A 16,199-nucleotide genomic window follows, 5' to 3' on the forward strand; every position below is an offset into this window, starting at 1 on the left:
GAACTCATGCCCTGATAAAGGCTTGCTTGTGAGGTTCCCTAATGTTAAAACTTGAAAACCAAATGAAGGTGTGCGATATCTAACCTCTGGAGCCGTCAGTGTATTGCACCACGTTACAAACTCGGGAAAGCCAGATGACCCCTCTGCGCTGCAGAGAAGCCTCTGACAAACGCCACGTTCACTTCTGACAAAACGCTCAGCCACCTCGTGGCAGGAGAAGGCAACGCCCTCAAACTTCACACTTCACGGCGAAGGTCTAAGGCTCCCTGGACCCGAGGAGGCACAGGGGTCTGCTCACACAGAGGCCCGAGGCCGGAAGGGCAAGGCGAGGCAAGGGAGGCAGAGGCGGCAGGTGGAAACACAGACGCGAAGTTTCCTTCTTAGCAGAGGACACGACTGCTGTGCAGAAGGCCGTCCTGAAGGGCCCTCAGAAACACCACGGAACCAGGAAGGCCAGCAGGTTGACAACTGATGCCAGCGCACAAGCTCAACTGCATCTCCAGATCCAGGAACGTCCCATCAACAGTTTAAAGCTAAAAAAATACTGATTGTGGTGATGGATCCATAAATTACACACTTTAAACATGTGCAGCTCATTGCATGTTGATTATATTTTAATAAATCTATTAAGAATGCAAATAAAATACCTCTACTTCAAGGGCCTGGCTCTTCGGGTTGTGAATGAAGAAAGTGAAGTTTTCCTCCCACACAGGTTCATTGGTTTTGTACCGAATCTGGAAGAAATACCCCCAGTCAGCTCTCAGCTCCACAGCTCCTTTCTGTGTTTGTTAGTTTGTGTGTAGAAGCTAGGGATGACTTTAATTAACGCCAAGACACATACTTACTGAGCACATACTGTCATGTATCAGTTGTGGAAAGTACTCAAAGGACAGTCCCAAGCTTTAGAGGATGCCGGGCAGCATCCCGGAGCCCCAGCCGTGTGCCCTGCCAGTGGCAAAGGCCCTGTGTGGCTTGGGCCTCTTGGGCCTCCCGTGGGCTGCACAGCTCTGCATTCAGGACGCTTCTCAAACTAACAGTGAACAGGTGAATGTGAACAAAGGTCTGTCACTTTAAACAGTTCCTAATGCTTCTCTCGCATCAGGAAAGTGGGGCCTACAGCAGCAGCGGGGACGTCCTCTCTCAACTCCTGACAGAACTGCATTGGTTACATTGTAAGCACACTTGGTTATCTTTTAAACAAAATATTTATAGAACATTCCAAGAAAACTTTCACCTATCATGAAACCAAGCAAAAGCATAATCACATTATTTTTCAATGTTACTTTTTAAAGTGAGCAATATATTTGTTACCAAATTAAGTAGCTAGTAATCTATGAAATGACTGATTTGAGAAGATGGAAATTGGGGATCTCAACACCTGCACCATCACCTGACGTCAGTCACCACCTGACCGGTGAGAGCGACAGTGATGTCACAGGAAATGGTCCGCACACAGGCCTTACCTTGCTCTCCTGGGCCTTGTGGCCCACTGACATCTGCACAAGGGGGCTGGGGTTGCTGTTCATTTTCTTCCCGGACTATCCAAACACAAAAACGCAGAGTAAGTAACAACGCCCTGGAACAGGCTTGTTGAAATGAAACCACTGGCTATACTAACAGTCATTTCTATTTATTTCTGAGACTTCAGTTTACGGGACTATCTGGGAATAACTGGGAAAGAATCACTAAGTACAACCCAAACCATAATTGTATCTACCATAAAATATACTACAAGTTCTATTGACACACACTTTTTAAGTGTTAAGTCTTTTAGTTTTAGAGCAAACTACTTTGAAAAAATGAAATCTTCTCAATATCTTTATTGATAATTCCAGCTCTCAAAACTTATTTGACTGGGATAACAAAATAAATAAAGTGAAATGAGTGAATAGAAAAATATGAGCAAGGACAAATGTAAAAGGGCATATAATTCAGCCCGGCCGGTGTTGCTCAATGGTTGAATGTGGACCTATGAATCTAGAGGCCACGGTTCCATTCCCGGTCAGGGCACATGCCTGGGTTTCGGGCTCGATTCCCAGTGTGGGGCATTGCAGGAGGCAGCTGATCAATGATTCTCTCCCATCATTGATGTTTCTATCTCTCTCTCTCCCTTCCTCTCTGAAATCAACAAACAAACATATATATATTTTTAAAAAGTATATAATCCAGAACAGTCCTCTGGTTGGAATAATAAAAATACTACCAAGTGTCAGAACATGTTTTCACAGTTCTAAGTTAGTATCTTCTGTTCAGACATGTCACTATCAGATATCAAGTCTCATTGGCCAGCGCCTAAGTAATTTTGACTGGAAGAATAAACATCAATCTAGAATTGCATTCAATTAAGCAGACATGAATATAATTTTTAAAATGGTAAGAAGCATATTTTTTAGCTGATAGAAGAAAACATAGTAAAACACAACTATATGGGATATGAGGTTTATTTATAACTTAGCCCCACAGAAGATTCAATTAAATATCTGTTAGTGGAAATTAATTAGATCACGAAAATGTTTTTTAGTTTAACAATTTTAAAGTCAATCCACAACACTGCAGCAAAGATAAAAATAAGCATCAAATTCATGATTATTGGAATAAAGTATTACTAGCCCACACCTACTGCGATAATCTATTTTCTGGTTCATCTTTTTGATGTGAATGAATTCTGTAAAACGAAATGAATACTGTTAAAAAATTCAAAAGCTATAGACTCCTGTGGCAGAGATACCGCTTTCCCCCTAAGTCCACTTTCCCTTCTTCCCTGGACGTGAGAACTCTGGTCTGTGAGCTGGGCCCAGGCTCTGCAAACCAGCACCCTATTTCTGAGCCTCCCTTGCAGTCAGGGGTGGCAGGTGCAGTCTGGCCGGACAAGGGAGGCATTCTCCCGCCGCTTCCCAGGATGAGCAGGCAGAGCCCCAGCCCGATTCTGGGACGCTGGAGGGAAGGTACCTCTGTCTTGCTGAAACTACAACTTCTGAATCTGATTCAGAAGCTGAGTGTATTTCTTAACTAATATACTTACTTCATCTCTGAAAAAGTAGCCATTCATTCCTAAAAAGTTGTAATATTTATAAGACCTTTTTTTTTTAATTTTCTACTTTGATACAATGAAACTCACAATTGCTGACTTTATGTACCTGCTTTTGGGAAAATCGAGATATTGGGGGAATAGCTACTTCCTTAGCCCACATAGCTTGGCTCCATTTTCCTTCTGTGCGTGCATGTGTGTGACATGGTGGAAATCTGTTTATCCTAAGCCTAAAAAGTCTTTAATAAGTATGAAATAAACACTAGCAAACCTTTACTGACATGTTTTCTTTCTTTGTGGTACATCAAGTAATGATGTATCTTAAAATAAATGACATTTTAGATTCCAAATCACAAAGTTTTCTTCTATGATTCCACATTCAGCATGACTCAGAGACACAGATATCATGAAACTAAGTCGAGACTTTCCTGAACTTACAGCTCAGCTCCTTACCCCTTGATTAGTGAGTCTCAGTTTATCTAGTTGAACCCTGGTTCTCAAGTCTATAAAATGGGCATGATACCATTTCCAGAACCCAGCTGTCAGGCATAAATGAGGTTAAGTAATAACAATTAAAATTAACGCATTGGACTAGCTGCATGGAACTCTTTCCATGCATGATCTCATTTAATGTATTCACTACTCCAGCAAAGAAGACACTGTCACTTCCGTCCTATAAATTATTAATTCATGGTGGACTCCAACCCAAGCTGTCTTCAGTTCTTAGCTTTGTGCTAACCATAACATAGAAATGGGGAGGAAAGCCTGTTGATACACTCCTCACAGTGTTTTAGGGGGACAGTATTTCAACTACTGCGAACAAGGTGCAGCAAGGACTTAAGAGGATAGAGTGTTGGCCTTCGGACTGAGGGGTCCTGGGTTCGATTCCGGTCAGGGGCATGTGCCTTGGTTGCGGGCACATCCCCAGTGGGGGGTGTGCGGGAGGCAGCTGATCGATGTTTCTCTCTCATCGACGTTTCTGACTCTCTATCCTTCTCCCTTCCTCTCTGTAGAAAATCAATAGAATAAAAAAAAAAAAAAAAAAAAAAAAGCTACATCAAAGCAGGCTTTATCTGCCCTGGGCAGTTTGGCTCAGTGGATAGAGCTTCGACCTGTGACCAAAGGGTCCCAGGTTTGATTCCGATCAAGGGCACGTACCTCAGTTGCAGGCTCCTCCCCAGCCTGGGCCCTGATCAGGGTGCGTGTAGGAGGCAACCAATCGATGTGTTTCTCTCATATTGATATTTCTCTCTGTCTTTCCCTCTCTCTTCCACTCTCTCTAAAAATCATTTGAAAATTATCCTTGGGTGAGGATTAAAACAAAAACAAAACAGGCTTTATTAGTCTTTCCCACTTTTGAAATTTAACTTATCCTCCTAGATGAAACTGATTTAAAAACATTCCTGACTCCTTTCTATGGAATTTTCTTAAAATAATTACATTTAAGCTCTCCCCTCAAATATTTAAGTCTAGAATGTTCAAAGAAATCAAAGGAAAAATAATAAAACATTGTGAGTCATGGAAAACTTTAACAATTTCGCTAGAAAATACATGTTCCTGGTGTTTTAGGGAGTGGAGCTCAGTTTTCAATATACCTCACTGAATGAAATGGAAAGCTTCTCCAGAGACCTGGCCCCCGCGCCCGCAGCACCGACGCTCCCAGGTCACCAGCGGAGCCGGCCTGACTCAGCGTATTGGAAGAGGTGACGTGTAAGCAGACAGCACGGTGACAAGGTCTGAAGACTGACTAACATTTTAGACAGAACTTCTAGTTCATCATTTTCACAAACTGAAATCCAATGGAAACAGATCATGTAAAACCACCTTTATTGCTACCTAAGGCCGACAAGACGATGTCTAATTTATCAAACTGGAACTTCATAAAATGTATCTTCAGAGCTGACTTACATTCTCTACTAATTCTTGGTCAACAAAAGTAGGCTCTCTCCAAAGACCACTAACTACTGATCAGTACTCCCCGCGGGGCTGAAGCATCATCTCTCTCAGTATGTCTTCGTGAACGTGCAAAGGGAAGCCGTTGGTTTACCTTTAAAGCTTTCTGAACTGCAGTCTTCTTCAAGACACCGGGGTTAAACCCCAACGGGTTACTCTTTCCCGCAGAGATGGACACACCAAGGGTTAATCAAACATGCAATGAGGAGATTATGTAAGGTTAACGACATGAAAACTTATGCAAACAAAAAAATCTTTAAACAAAAAACACCAGCAAGAATTACACAGAAACAGTAACAAACCATTTGTAAAATTTTTCTGTATGTTGACGATTTTATCTTAGAAGGAACCTTTAACCTGTCAGTATCCAACATATGTGCTTCTCCTATGTGGTGACTCTTCCCCTGAACTTCGGATTGAAAAATCCAAGTGCTACTTTAAGAAAGGGTTCTATTTACTACCCTTTGCTTGAATAAACCCTAAAATGTCTATAACTAGGTGTTATCTAAATACCAGCCAATGGGCCACAGGTGCCCAAGTCACTCTCAAGCCCAATTCTGCCCTGTCATAGCGGAAGCCACGTTTCTCCTTTCTGAAACTTGTGTCTGTGAGGACCACAGCAGAGACGGGCCTTCTCTACTTCGTCCCCCATTCTTTTCCGAGTATAAACTGGGAGGCAGGTTGGCTCATCAAGTTTCTCCTGGCTTTAAAGTTTTGATGTCCTGCTTTTATTAAATCTGAGTCTGTAAATCCATTACTTTCTCAAAAGGACAAGACTGAGCTGTTTTGCAAGCTCCTTCAAAGACTAACATGTAAGATTAAAAATTTTATCATTTTCATTGTAATTAACTTCAAATGACAAATTGAATTTTATTATTTTTTATAAAAAGTAGAGTTTATAATGAAGAAATGGGACTGTGGCAGGCTGGACCAGGCAAGGAGGGCAGCATCTGGCCAAGAGGAATGAAGGGACGGGACAGCCAGCCTCGCCCGGGCTGCCGCTGCGGCAGGCGGCTCCGCTCTAGGGCGCTGGACCCAGCAGGTGCTTCTCTGGGGGGAGTCTGGGTAAGTGAGGCTGGGAACTGCTGCCCTGAGGTGTGAGGGTGACAAACCCCCGAAGCTCTCTAGACAGCGGCCGTGTACGAAATGTACACATCACTCTAACCGGCATCCATGTGGGCAAAGCGGGGCCAGAGGCTGTGTGTGTGGCGGGGGGGGGGGCGGGGGGGAGCGGAGCCGTGTGAGGTCATGGAAGCTGCACAAGCCTGGGGGTGACACAGGCCGGATCGTCCAGGTGCACTAGGCAGGGGCCCAGCATGAGGCCTCCAAACGTTACAGCACCTTCCACCTGGGCCCCTCATCTTAAACGGGGCAGCACTGCCACCTGCGCCCCTTGGTGAGGAAGCACGAGCATCAAACCCCACCCCACCCCCACCCTCTGGCTCCACCTTACAGCCAGCATTTTCCCAGGCAGTGGGCATGAGCGTGAACGCCCATCTCAGATAAACCCCGCCCACACTAGGACGGAGCCCAGGGAGGGCACAGGCCAGCTCAGACCCAGCTCTGCCACTCACCAGCCACTCACCAGCCGGGACCCTGGCGCTCACCTCAGCTCCCGCTGTCGCCTACCTGAGACTAAGGGAGCGGTGCACACAGAACCCCTGCAAAGTGCTGTGCAGACACGAGTTACCAGGAAGCCAAAGGCCTAGAGGGGCCCCCAGGAGTCAGAGGGCACCATGGCTTCCCTCTGACATTCCAGCCCAGGGCTTGAGCAAAAGGAGGAGAGCGGAGTTCCAGTCAGCAATGGGAGGGGCAGCGCCAGTCTGGACACAGTGCTGTTGCTCTGAGCAGGCAGAAGGTAGGACTGAGAAGGGCTGGCAGCTAAGGCCTTCCTAGAAACAGGAAAGGGCTCAGGCATGAGGGAAACTGAGAAACACAGACCAACTGCATAGTGAAAACCAATAGGTTTAAAAATACAATCCCTTTGTTCAAATTTAGTTCAGAGCACCCTGTAAGCGCCAATATTGGAATCACAAAGCAGAGCATGTGGTTTTGACAATGTCGGAGGAAAGTAGTTTTGATGACTGAGCAGCGTCACAGCAGAACATGACAAAGCAACTGGAGCCCTGACGCAGGGCAGAGCGTTTACAGAATGAAAAGACGTAAGCACAGGCCGCGGGCGGAGGCGACGCCGTCTCGCAGCTGGCCACACAGCTGTCCTGGAACACTGCGACAGAAAACTCTCTCACTAAAGAGTGGTGCAAAACAGATGCCCCTGAGCACCACCGTGGTCACACAGTGCAGCCGGAGGGGCATTTCCTGACGGGGTGACTGAACCTCGCCCACCCCGGGAGGTCCTGACCTTCGAGGAGGACCTGGGACAATACACCTGTTCTTGACGTTTTGCCTGCCCCCTTTTCAGGTGGAAACAGAAAGGAGAACGCCTCACACTGCAGAGCCTGCCCCGCAGCTTCCAGGACCAATGACCTGAAGAGCCTCACCAGTTGTGGAGCTGCTAGTAAGGCAGTGGTTAGCCAAGGAAGGGTGACCCTCTGGACTAAGCCATGGTGGCTTCCTTTTGCCCTGAAGAAACTAAAAATAACTGTTTGCTAAAGGCACCAAGAGCAGGGCCATGAGTCAAGGTGCCCAGCCAGACCCTGGGAAACATAGAACGAGACCAGCTTCCCAAGCAAGGTCAGACCGGCTCTGCCCGCTTTCCGCCCGAGGAGGAGCTGCGTCACACACTCAGTGCCTGCTCTCCCCGGGGACCGCTCAGCGGGAGGGAGAAGGCGGGCTTTCGGCACGGAGTGCAGTCTGTCTTCACTGACCACTCCAGGGCACAGAGGGGCTGTAAGGAGAGCCAAGTTCTCAGGCTTCTGCTTGGTCAGGAGGAGAAAGCAGACTTGAGGGAGGCGTTTGAAAACTTGCAGAGAAATATTTACATCTCACAGTGAGATGAACCACAAAAAACCCAATGAATCGCTGTGGTTTCACTCTTTCCATGGAAGAGTTTTTATTTTATCTTTTCCTGGGCTTCCTCACCGCTCAGGTTTGTTCATCTCATCATCAGATGCAGTGCCAATGTTAGTCACAGCAAAACAAGCACCAACAAGCGCACACAGGAACTGTAACCACGCGGGAGAGCAGACGGCATGCCACGCCATCCACCGCGGGGACAGCTCCAGGAGCTCCGGCCACATCCCGCAGTCCCCGCTAGCACACGGGGGAAACACGGCTCACAGAGTGCTCTACAGGCTGAGGCAGTATCCTCACAGAACACTAGTCCCGACGCTCCCTCTCTTTAGGTGGCCACACCCGAAGCTTCCCTCGGAGATACTCTTGGAAGGGGAAATGGGAGGAGAAAGCCAAGAATGGTGGGTTGTGACCCACGCACACACAAGAAGCACCAGTAACAGGAGTGCAAAGGGCAGTCAGAGCCACGGGGCGGGGAGCGCCCGCCACGCCCCGTGGAAGTGACCCCGCAGCAGCAGTGCCGCGAAGGCCCTTTGCCCGTCGGCCAAAGCACGCTTCACGCACCCAGTGCCCTTTAACAGAGGCTAATAGATTCGCTTGCTTTTCTTGCTTCTGTGACATCATTCAATGTTAGTTGAATGTAATACACACAGTCCTGAAGAGCAGCACGGTCCCTTCTGGCACCCTATTCTGTAGACCCTAAAACACGTCACATTCATCTCCATCACGCACGATCAATTTGATAACAAACACTATTGTGGTTAAAAATAAAAACTCTACCACACAAGAAATTCCGTAAAAAGGTTAAATAATAATGACACAACTTCCCCCAAATGAAACTCGAACAGATAAAGCCACAGACTTCAGACTGGAAGACAGGCCAAAAGGTGAACACTAACAGAAGGCAGAGCCACGTCGGTAAAGAAGCCGTCCAAGGAGCACAGTGAGCTCGCCCGAGCGGCGCGCCGGGGCCCGCGGAGCGCACGCCTGATTCCAGTCGGGGCAGGGGACCCTCGTCAGCGGAGGATTCGTTACACGTGGATGTTCGGCGTGGGGTTGGCAGCTCTCATCCCCATGTTGGTCAAAGGCCAACTATCTATACAATTACATAGGCAGAGTTCAATTACATGTTCCCAATATGAAAAAAAATAGATGACTGCTCAGATTGTAACTGTTAAAACTTTAAATAGTGTCCTGACACACCAAGTACACGCCTATGCTGTGAGCAAAGCCCAAGTAACGCACAGTTTTGAACCTTGAAAGGTGCGAACTGAAACGAGGCGTGTGACTTCATGAAGTACAGGACACACCGTCCAGCCATGAGCTGAGACCGGAAGGGAGGCCAAGGGAAGCGCTGAGGCTGCTCCCTGCTGTCCGCAGGCAGGGACGGGGACACGCCGATGACCTGGATGGTGAGCTTTATCATCATCGTGGGAGCAGTCGTCTTTCCGTCAACAAAACCGGCCCCGACACCAGGAAATACAGCAAGCATGACATCTCCTGAACAAGCGAGCGAGCACTAAAGAATCATCACAACAGCCTGGCTGGCGCGGCTCAGTGGCTGAGCATCGACCTGAGACAGGCGGTCATGGTTCGATTCCCGGTCAGGACACATGCCCAGGTGGCGGGCTCATCCCCCGTAGGGAGCATGCAGGAGGCAGCTGATTAAGGTTTCTCTCTCATCATTGATGTTTCTCTCTCGCTCTCCCTCTCCCTTCCTCTCTGAAATCAATAAAATATATTTTAAGAAATATATGAAAGCAATAGGACATTATAATGAGCAGTAGGGTCAAACTGTGGTGGTGGGGGATCAGAGCAGGCCTCCCACGACTGAAAATGTATATGGTTTTTCTTCTCCAAGTTTTAGTCACTACCTATAAAAACCGTACTTCATGGCTTTTTCTAAGAGCAAAACAATTCTGATGCTAACAAGGTGCACTGCTCTGGGCTGCAGAAGCCACGTGTGCGGCAGGAGACGGCCAGGGGCAGCGCGCGTCTGCCTGCCAGGCAGCGTGTCCCCACACCCAGCGCGCTCAGCACTCAGTCCTCCCACCACTAGGCTGCCCTCCATCTGGCCAGGCGGCTGCAGGATGAATCTGGGTTTGTCATCACAGCTGCTTCATTTTATCCCCACGCCAAGGAGAGAATGGAATGTTACTCCTCTGATTTCCTACAGAACATCCTCTTCTCTAACTACTAGGGAGCTGGATGACTCTCCTCTGCATTAGAGATTTCTTCATAAAACATTTCAGAGTAAAGGGCCGTCTTGATGAAAAAAAGGAGTTTAACACAGGCGCACCGCCCACCCCACGCCGCGCTGGGCTGGGAGAGGAGCACACACAGAACAGGAACGGGCGACAGTGTGGACACAAGCACGCACGTGAGTTCCCGCAGCGCTACCTACCGGGAGGTTCCTCGCCGAATCCAAATACAAGATCAGCAAGGAAGAGGAAAGGCCATCGTTGGCTTGGTCTCTGTCGGCCCTGATGTCTGTCAGCACCTACCAGGAAGGAGAAGAGTCTCAACAGGCACATTTCCACACCGCTTTAGACTCTTGCTACCCAATTATGCCTGTAATGCTCAAGCAAAGGGGAGAGAGGGAGCAGAGAACCCCGATATGTGCCAGCAGAGAGGGAACAGAGAAACCCCCAATACGTGCAAGCAGAGTGGAAATCGGAAAGATTCTCTACAAATCAAAGGAAGGACCAGTGGTCTGTGGCCCTCCAAAGCCCTGCTCTGCATCAAGCACAAGATTTGAAGATCTTGTAAAACAGGTGTAAACGACCTTCAGATCTTTTTAAAAGTGGCACCATCTTTCATGTATCCCTGAGGCCACGGCAGTGACGATAGCACAACCACCCAAGGTCCCGCTGTAGTCCTCTGCAGGGCGTGCCACGCGCAGGGAAGGAGCGGCGCCACACACCTGGTCCAGGTGGGCAGCGTGTGGCGTCAGCGTGAGCCACTCCAGTTTCAGGTGCAGCTTTCCTCTGGGGACCTCGTCCAGGGTGAACCACTGAAGACAAACGGTGCAGGGTTAGCAGTTCTCTGAATCGACATCCAAGTCAACAGTCTGCACCACGTCCCAAGAGGCTCACTGCCTGCGGCACCGACACTGCTCGCCGCGGCCCAGGACGGAACCTCGCACCCACCCCGAGCTCTCTCGACACGCACATGGCCCCCGCCCCCGGACCGCGCCATCCCTGCCTGCTGCCTGGGCCCATCGCAACGCTTCACAAACACTAACTCCTCGAGCCCATCAGAGCCCTGGGAGGTAAGGCTCACCCTAATTTACACGCAGGGATTCAGAAGCCAAATGGCTACCAGCTCCATCAGCTTCTATGTATTGACTTTAATAGAACTTAGGGCCTAATATAACATCAAACCCAAAGGCTGAATTTCAATATCAAACAAGTGAACATGTTTGTTTTTATTCATCACTACATACTAATAACAAAGTAGTACAGTTATTTCAACTCAAAAACCACAAAGCAATGACCCAAAGGCGGCTGGAGCCCGGGGCTAGAAGAGCCGCTGCGGCCCAGGCCCTGCGCACACCGGCGGCTCGCACTCCCGCCGAGCGATGGCCAGGAGCGCTTGGCCGCTCTGACCACAGCGCTGACGTGGTGACGACGCTTTCCTTGGTCAGTCCCACACATCGCTCACAAGCCCCTCTCCCTCCTCATACTCTTCTTCCAACAGCAGTATCCTGCTTGAAGGGGCATCTGCTCGCTGCCAGGCCCTCTGCCTTTACAGACGCCTTCGCGTGACAACTCCCATGGACAGCACAGCGCCGCCTGCTGTGGCGCCAGCATCTTGAAAATGCGCGGGACCTGACAGCGGACGGGCCTGCTCGGCCCCGGGACAAGCTCCGCCTGCCGGAAGGGAAGCCGGCTTGTGCCGGTGTCGTCAGGAAATGCCCAGCGTATGTGGTAGGTACTCGGCACGCACGCTATGATTTGGTTCTCAGACTTCTTTTCACTTTGCTATTACGCACAAGCTTAAGTTCTCCTATCTCAGGGGCAAATGCGGAGTTTTCAGGACGGGGAGGGGCAGGAAAGAGCCGGGTTCATAAGTGGAACAAGACCCGCAGAAAACTTACTTCATCTAGAAGGCGCTCCTTTTCCACTTGGGCCAGATCGATCGTGAGACTAGAGACAAACACGACAGCTTCAGAGCACGGAAGCACACTCTCACAGCCCGCCTTAGGCCTCTGTCTGTGAGAGGACTCCAGACACGCAACAAAACGCTACAGTTTATCAAGAGCAGACTGTTGGCTATCCTGCACCCATCTAACTATGGGTCTACCATCTTACTTTTTATCCAGTCCCAGAGACCCCACTCTGCTTCCTCCCGCCTCTCTAGTCTACCACCAATGGATTTCATGTATGAAAACCTGCCATTCTCAGGACCATTATCTCAATCTGTTGAGATACTGCTTCCCAGCAACTGTCGACAGTTTGGCTCAAATAAACTCACAAAAATTCTTTACAGGTTTGACTGTTTCTGCATTAACAATAATGTGTAAAAACCCATTCCTACAAGCCACAGCATGGCTGCCTGCCTGGTGCAGAGAGCTGCCCTGGCCTGCAGGGCCAAAGCCACAGGGGCTACTGAGCCCTGAAAATGGGGCAAGCGCAACAACAAACGTGATTTTTGAACTGTGCCGCATTCAGTCAGGTGGTGGAACTGGCTGCCGGTGCCGGTGGCCGCTGACAGGCACAGAGCCAGAAGCTTGCCTTCTCTTACTCCCACAGAGCTTGTCAGGCCCTAAGCGTGTCAGGAAGCCTAAGTGAGGCAAATGTTCTATCTAACGGCCACTTAAAGTCCCACTCAACATGGACACAGATCGGTCAGTGAAGTCAGTGTTAAGAGATGTTTAAAAATAAAGCGTGACCCGCGCTCTGCTCGTCGCCAAGGACTTACCTTCCCAGAAAGTCGTCCTGGTCTGGGTCTTCATCAAAGAGCTCAATCTCCAGCTCCTGCCCAGGGTGCTCATGGACCAAGGCCTGGAAGGTCAGTGACGGCAGTGACTGACATTGCACCCACAGTGGCCCCCACTGAGCACGGGTTACAGCACCGTGCTGCCTCCAGTGCCAGTCCTCGGAAGCCCTTCCCTTTTCTAAGTGTGAACCAGGTCATCTCCCACACGGAGCCGTGCGCCCACGCAGCCCAGCCCGCTGTGCTTGTTTCAGGTGGGGGGGTCCCAGGGGCCGAGTTCAACGGCTCCAGCACAGGACAGGCCTGCAGAGGTGCAGGCCCCACCCAGGCGCTGTCCTCGGGTAACCAACCACCACAAGCGCCACTCGAAGGTAAGGAATTTGGTGACAGGCAGGACTGGGGCTGAGAAGCTGGGGGAGCGTGACCCACACTAGTCCTGGGGGATGCTCTGCTCCCAGCACACGTAGCTCATGGTGCAGCAGTTCCACGCTGAGGAGCTTTGCCTGGGGAAAGGTGGCTGACACTTGCACCGCACCAGTTAGTACGTACTGAACTAGCAGCTGAGCTTCCTCCAGGAAAAGAAATGGCAGCATCTACTCAGTGAACGGCTACTGTAAATCAGGTCCATCTCTATCCTATATAGTAAAAGCGTAGTGTGTGAGTTGTCCCCTTGACCAGGAGACAATTCATCTGGGAGTTCGACCAGGGGGTGGGGCCAGCCAGGGGACAAGAGGGAGGCCTTGGCCAGTGGCAGTGGCAGCAGGCGACCGGGAGAAGGGAGTACCCAGCCAGCAGCTGGCAGCCGCTAGGGATCCTACCAGTGCATGAATTTCATGCACCGGGCCTCTAGTATATAGATCTGTATGTGTACATATATTTAATCCTCACCTGAGGACATTTTTCCATTGATTTTAGAGAGTGGAAGGGAGAGGGAAAGACACGAGAGAGAAACATCAATGTGAGAGAAACACATCAATTGTTTGCCTCCTGCATGAGCCCCAACCAGAGCCCGAACCGGGGAGTAGCCTGCAAATGAGGTATGTGCTCTTGACCGGAATCGAACCTGGGACCCTTCGGTGCACAGACCAACGCTCTATCCATTGAGCCAAACCAGCTAGGGACAGGTCTGTCTATATTTACTGGCATATATCCATGTTCAGGTGTGTTAAATAATAATTTACAAGACAGTACCTAATCTCATTTTTGCATATGTACGGGTTAATAACAACATAAAACATTCACATTATGAGAAATTTTGCCAATTATTCATTGTGATCTTTTTATGTAATTAAGATCTAAAATCTTAAGTGTTGGTATGACAAGAATGTTGTGTGGGGAAGACAGAAGGTGCAATGCTTTTTAAAGATGGGAATCTGAAGTGAAGAGAATTTAAATCGCCACCTAAATGAACTATAGCCTGGGTGACAGGAGCGGAAGCGCGGTTTAGGATGAAGCCGTGGCAGCCGAGGCGGGCCTTACCTCGTACACCTCGTTCCACTTTGGACTCAGGTTCTCTTTGATGACCTTGCTTTGGAAGATCTGGTTGCCAACTCGAATAACTCCATAGGGGTCTGACTTTCCCTTGACAAGTCCCTTAAGGTACGTGTCCTTCCCCTGGAGGTCCTGAGCTTCAATGAAGTGTATCCTTAGAACACCCTGGAGAAGACAAGAGCGCCACCTGCTCACTGGGTCATCCCAGACAGGACACGGCTGGTGCTGACCGTGACAGCTATGTGACATGTCGGGAAACACAGCGGGCAGGACAGAGGGCCCGGGTGGGACTCCTCAGACAAGAGGCAGTGGCAGAGGGAGTGGGTGGGCAACTTCTGCAGAGGCCCCGAGGGACACCGCACTCTGGAGCCGAGCGGGGTCAGAGCAGTCAGATCAGACAGTCCAGCTTTGCTCTGACCCCATAACATAAGTGACACTAACGTTACAGGTCGGACCTGTGCCCAGGCCGTGCTGTGTAATTACCTTGTTCTGTTTTTAGAACAACCCTATGAGATACTGTCATTAACCCTGTTTGTAGATGGGAAACAAAAACTCTGAAATACACACTATTCATGGACTCTTTTCCTAAATGTTTAATAGAAAAAGTGAAATATTCCCTCACTTCTTTCCAGGCAAACCAAGAGGGGAAGGTCACCGTTTGGTAGGGCAGCCTTTCCCTGGGAGCCCCCTGCGGAACATGCTGGGCCCTGTCCCTGCCCGGCGGCACAGGAAGGTCTGCGTTTTAGCTTCCCCCGTGCTCCTCGTTCCCTCTCAGACTGAGAGGAAACCGTCCCCATCGCGGAGACGAAGCTGTCAGGTTTTGTCAGTACAGACAGGATGCTGGCTGAGATGACAGTAGGTACCATCGTTCCCAGCTGAAGTCGAGCTGCACACGGAGTGTGCGACAAGCACACTAAAGCACCACAGTCCGTGTGGCAGGGCTGTGAGGAGGAACACGCGAAGTGGCGGGAGGGTATGTCTATGTGTAAGTGGTAACAGAGGCCAGGACACGCTTACCTTTGGTATCGGAAACCGCAACTGGGCTATTTGAACTTCACTGACGAGAGGAACAGTGATTCGATTGGGAAGAACCAGATAGTTTGATATTATATCCAAAATGATGGTATCTGATAAACCACTGTTAGGTGGGAAGAAAAAAGAACGGAACAGTCATCAGACACTTCCACACTCGTTATCGCCTTCAGCAGTAAACACACCACAAACGTGATACAACCACCCACACATTTATAGGGTAGGAGCGGTCTCTTCCCCAAAACACGTTTAAAACCAGCAGGTCAGTCCATTAGATGTGGTCCTGCCATCGTGCCAGTTATGGAGGGTTTATTCTGGGAACAGAAGGCAGCATCGACTGCATTTCATAAGTCCTAAATGACATTTCCTACATAACTCTATCATTGATTTAATAATGAGTAACTAATATGTTTCATTAAATTTCTTTACCATAAAATATTTCAAATATCCACAAAAGCTCAGATAATACTATAACATCTTTTTACATAGTCTATGTTTATTACATTAAGTTTCTCTCTTATAATATACCAGAGGCCCGGTGCACGAAATTCGTACATGGGAGGGGGGGGTGTCCCTCAGCCCAGCTTGCACCCTCTCCAATCTAGGACCCCTTGAGGCATGTCCGACTGCCCGTTTAGGCCAGATCCAAACGGGCAGTTGGACATCCCTCTCATAATCCAGGACTGTTGGCTCGCAACTGCTCACCTGCCTGCCTTCCTGATTGCCCCTAACCACTTCTGCCTGCCAGCCTCATCACCCCCTAACCACTCCCCTGCCAGCCTGA

The 16,199-nt window shown here is 49.3% G+C and overlaps 1 protein-coding gene across 3 annotated transcripts in view; it reads right to left on the bottom strand.

The window, feature by feature from the left end:
* ESYT2 (extended synaptotagmin 2) overlaps positions 1-16,199 on the bottom strand; it is a 72,125-nt gene that overhangs the window by 17,127 nt on the left and 38,799 nt on the right. For 2 of the 3 annotated variants that reach the window (XM_028132571.2, XM_054726671.1), the window contains exons 8-16: positions 15,401-15,521; positions 14,372-14,548; positions 12,878-12,960; positions 12,054-12,102; positions 10,878-10,967; positions 10,359-10,454; positions 5,076-5,138; positions 1,464-1,538; positions 648-734 (exon numbers count right to left, since the gene is read on the bottom strand). In XM_028132571.2, the coding sequence (XP_027988372.2) occupies positions 648-734; positions 1,464-1,538; positions 5,076-5,138; positions 10,359-10,454; positions 10,878-10,967; positions 12,054-12,102; positions 12,878-12,960; positions 14,372-14,548; positions 15,401-15,521 (841 nt within the window). The remainder of the gene's footprint in view (positions 1-647; positions 735-1,463; positions 1,539-5,075; positions 5,139-10,358; positions 10,455-10,877; positions 10,968-12,053; positions 12,103-12,877; positions 12,961-14,371; positions 14,549-15,400; positions 15,522-16,199) is intronic. The other variant, XM_008156460.3, reaches the window with a different exon arrangement.

This window comes from Eptesicus fuscus, chromosome 14 (genome assembly GCF_027574615.1).
Source record: "Eptesicus fuscus isolate TK198812 chromosome 14, DD_ASM_mEF_20220401, whole genome shotgun sequence".
Classification (NCBI taxonomy): domain Eukaryota; kingdom Metazoa; phylum Chordata; class Mammalia; order Chiroptera; family Vespertilionidae; genus Eptesicus; species Eptesicus fuscus.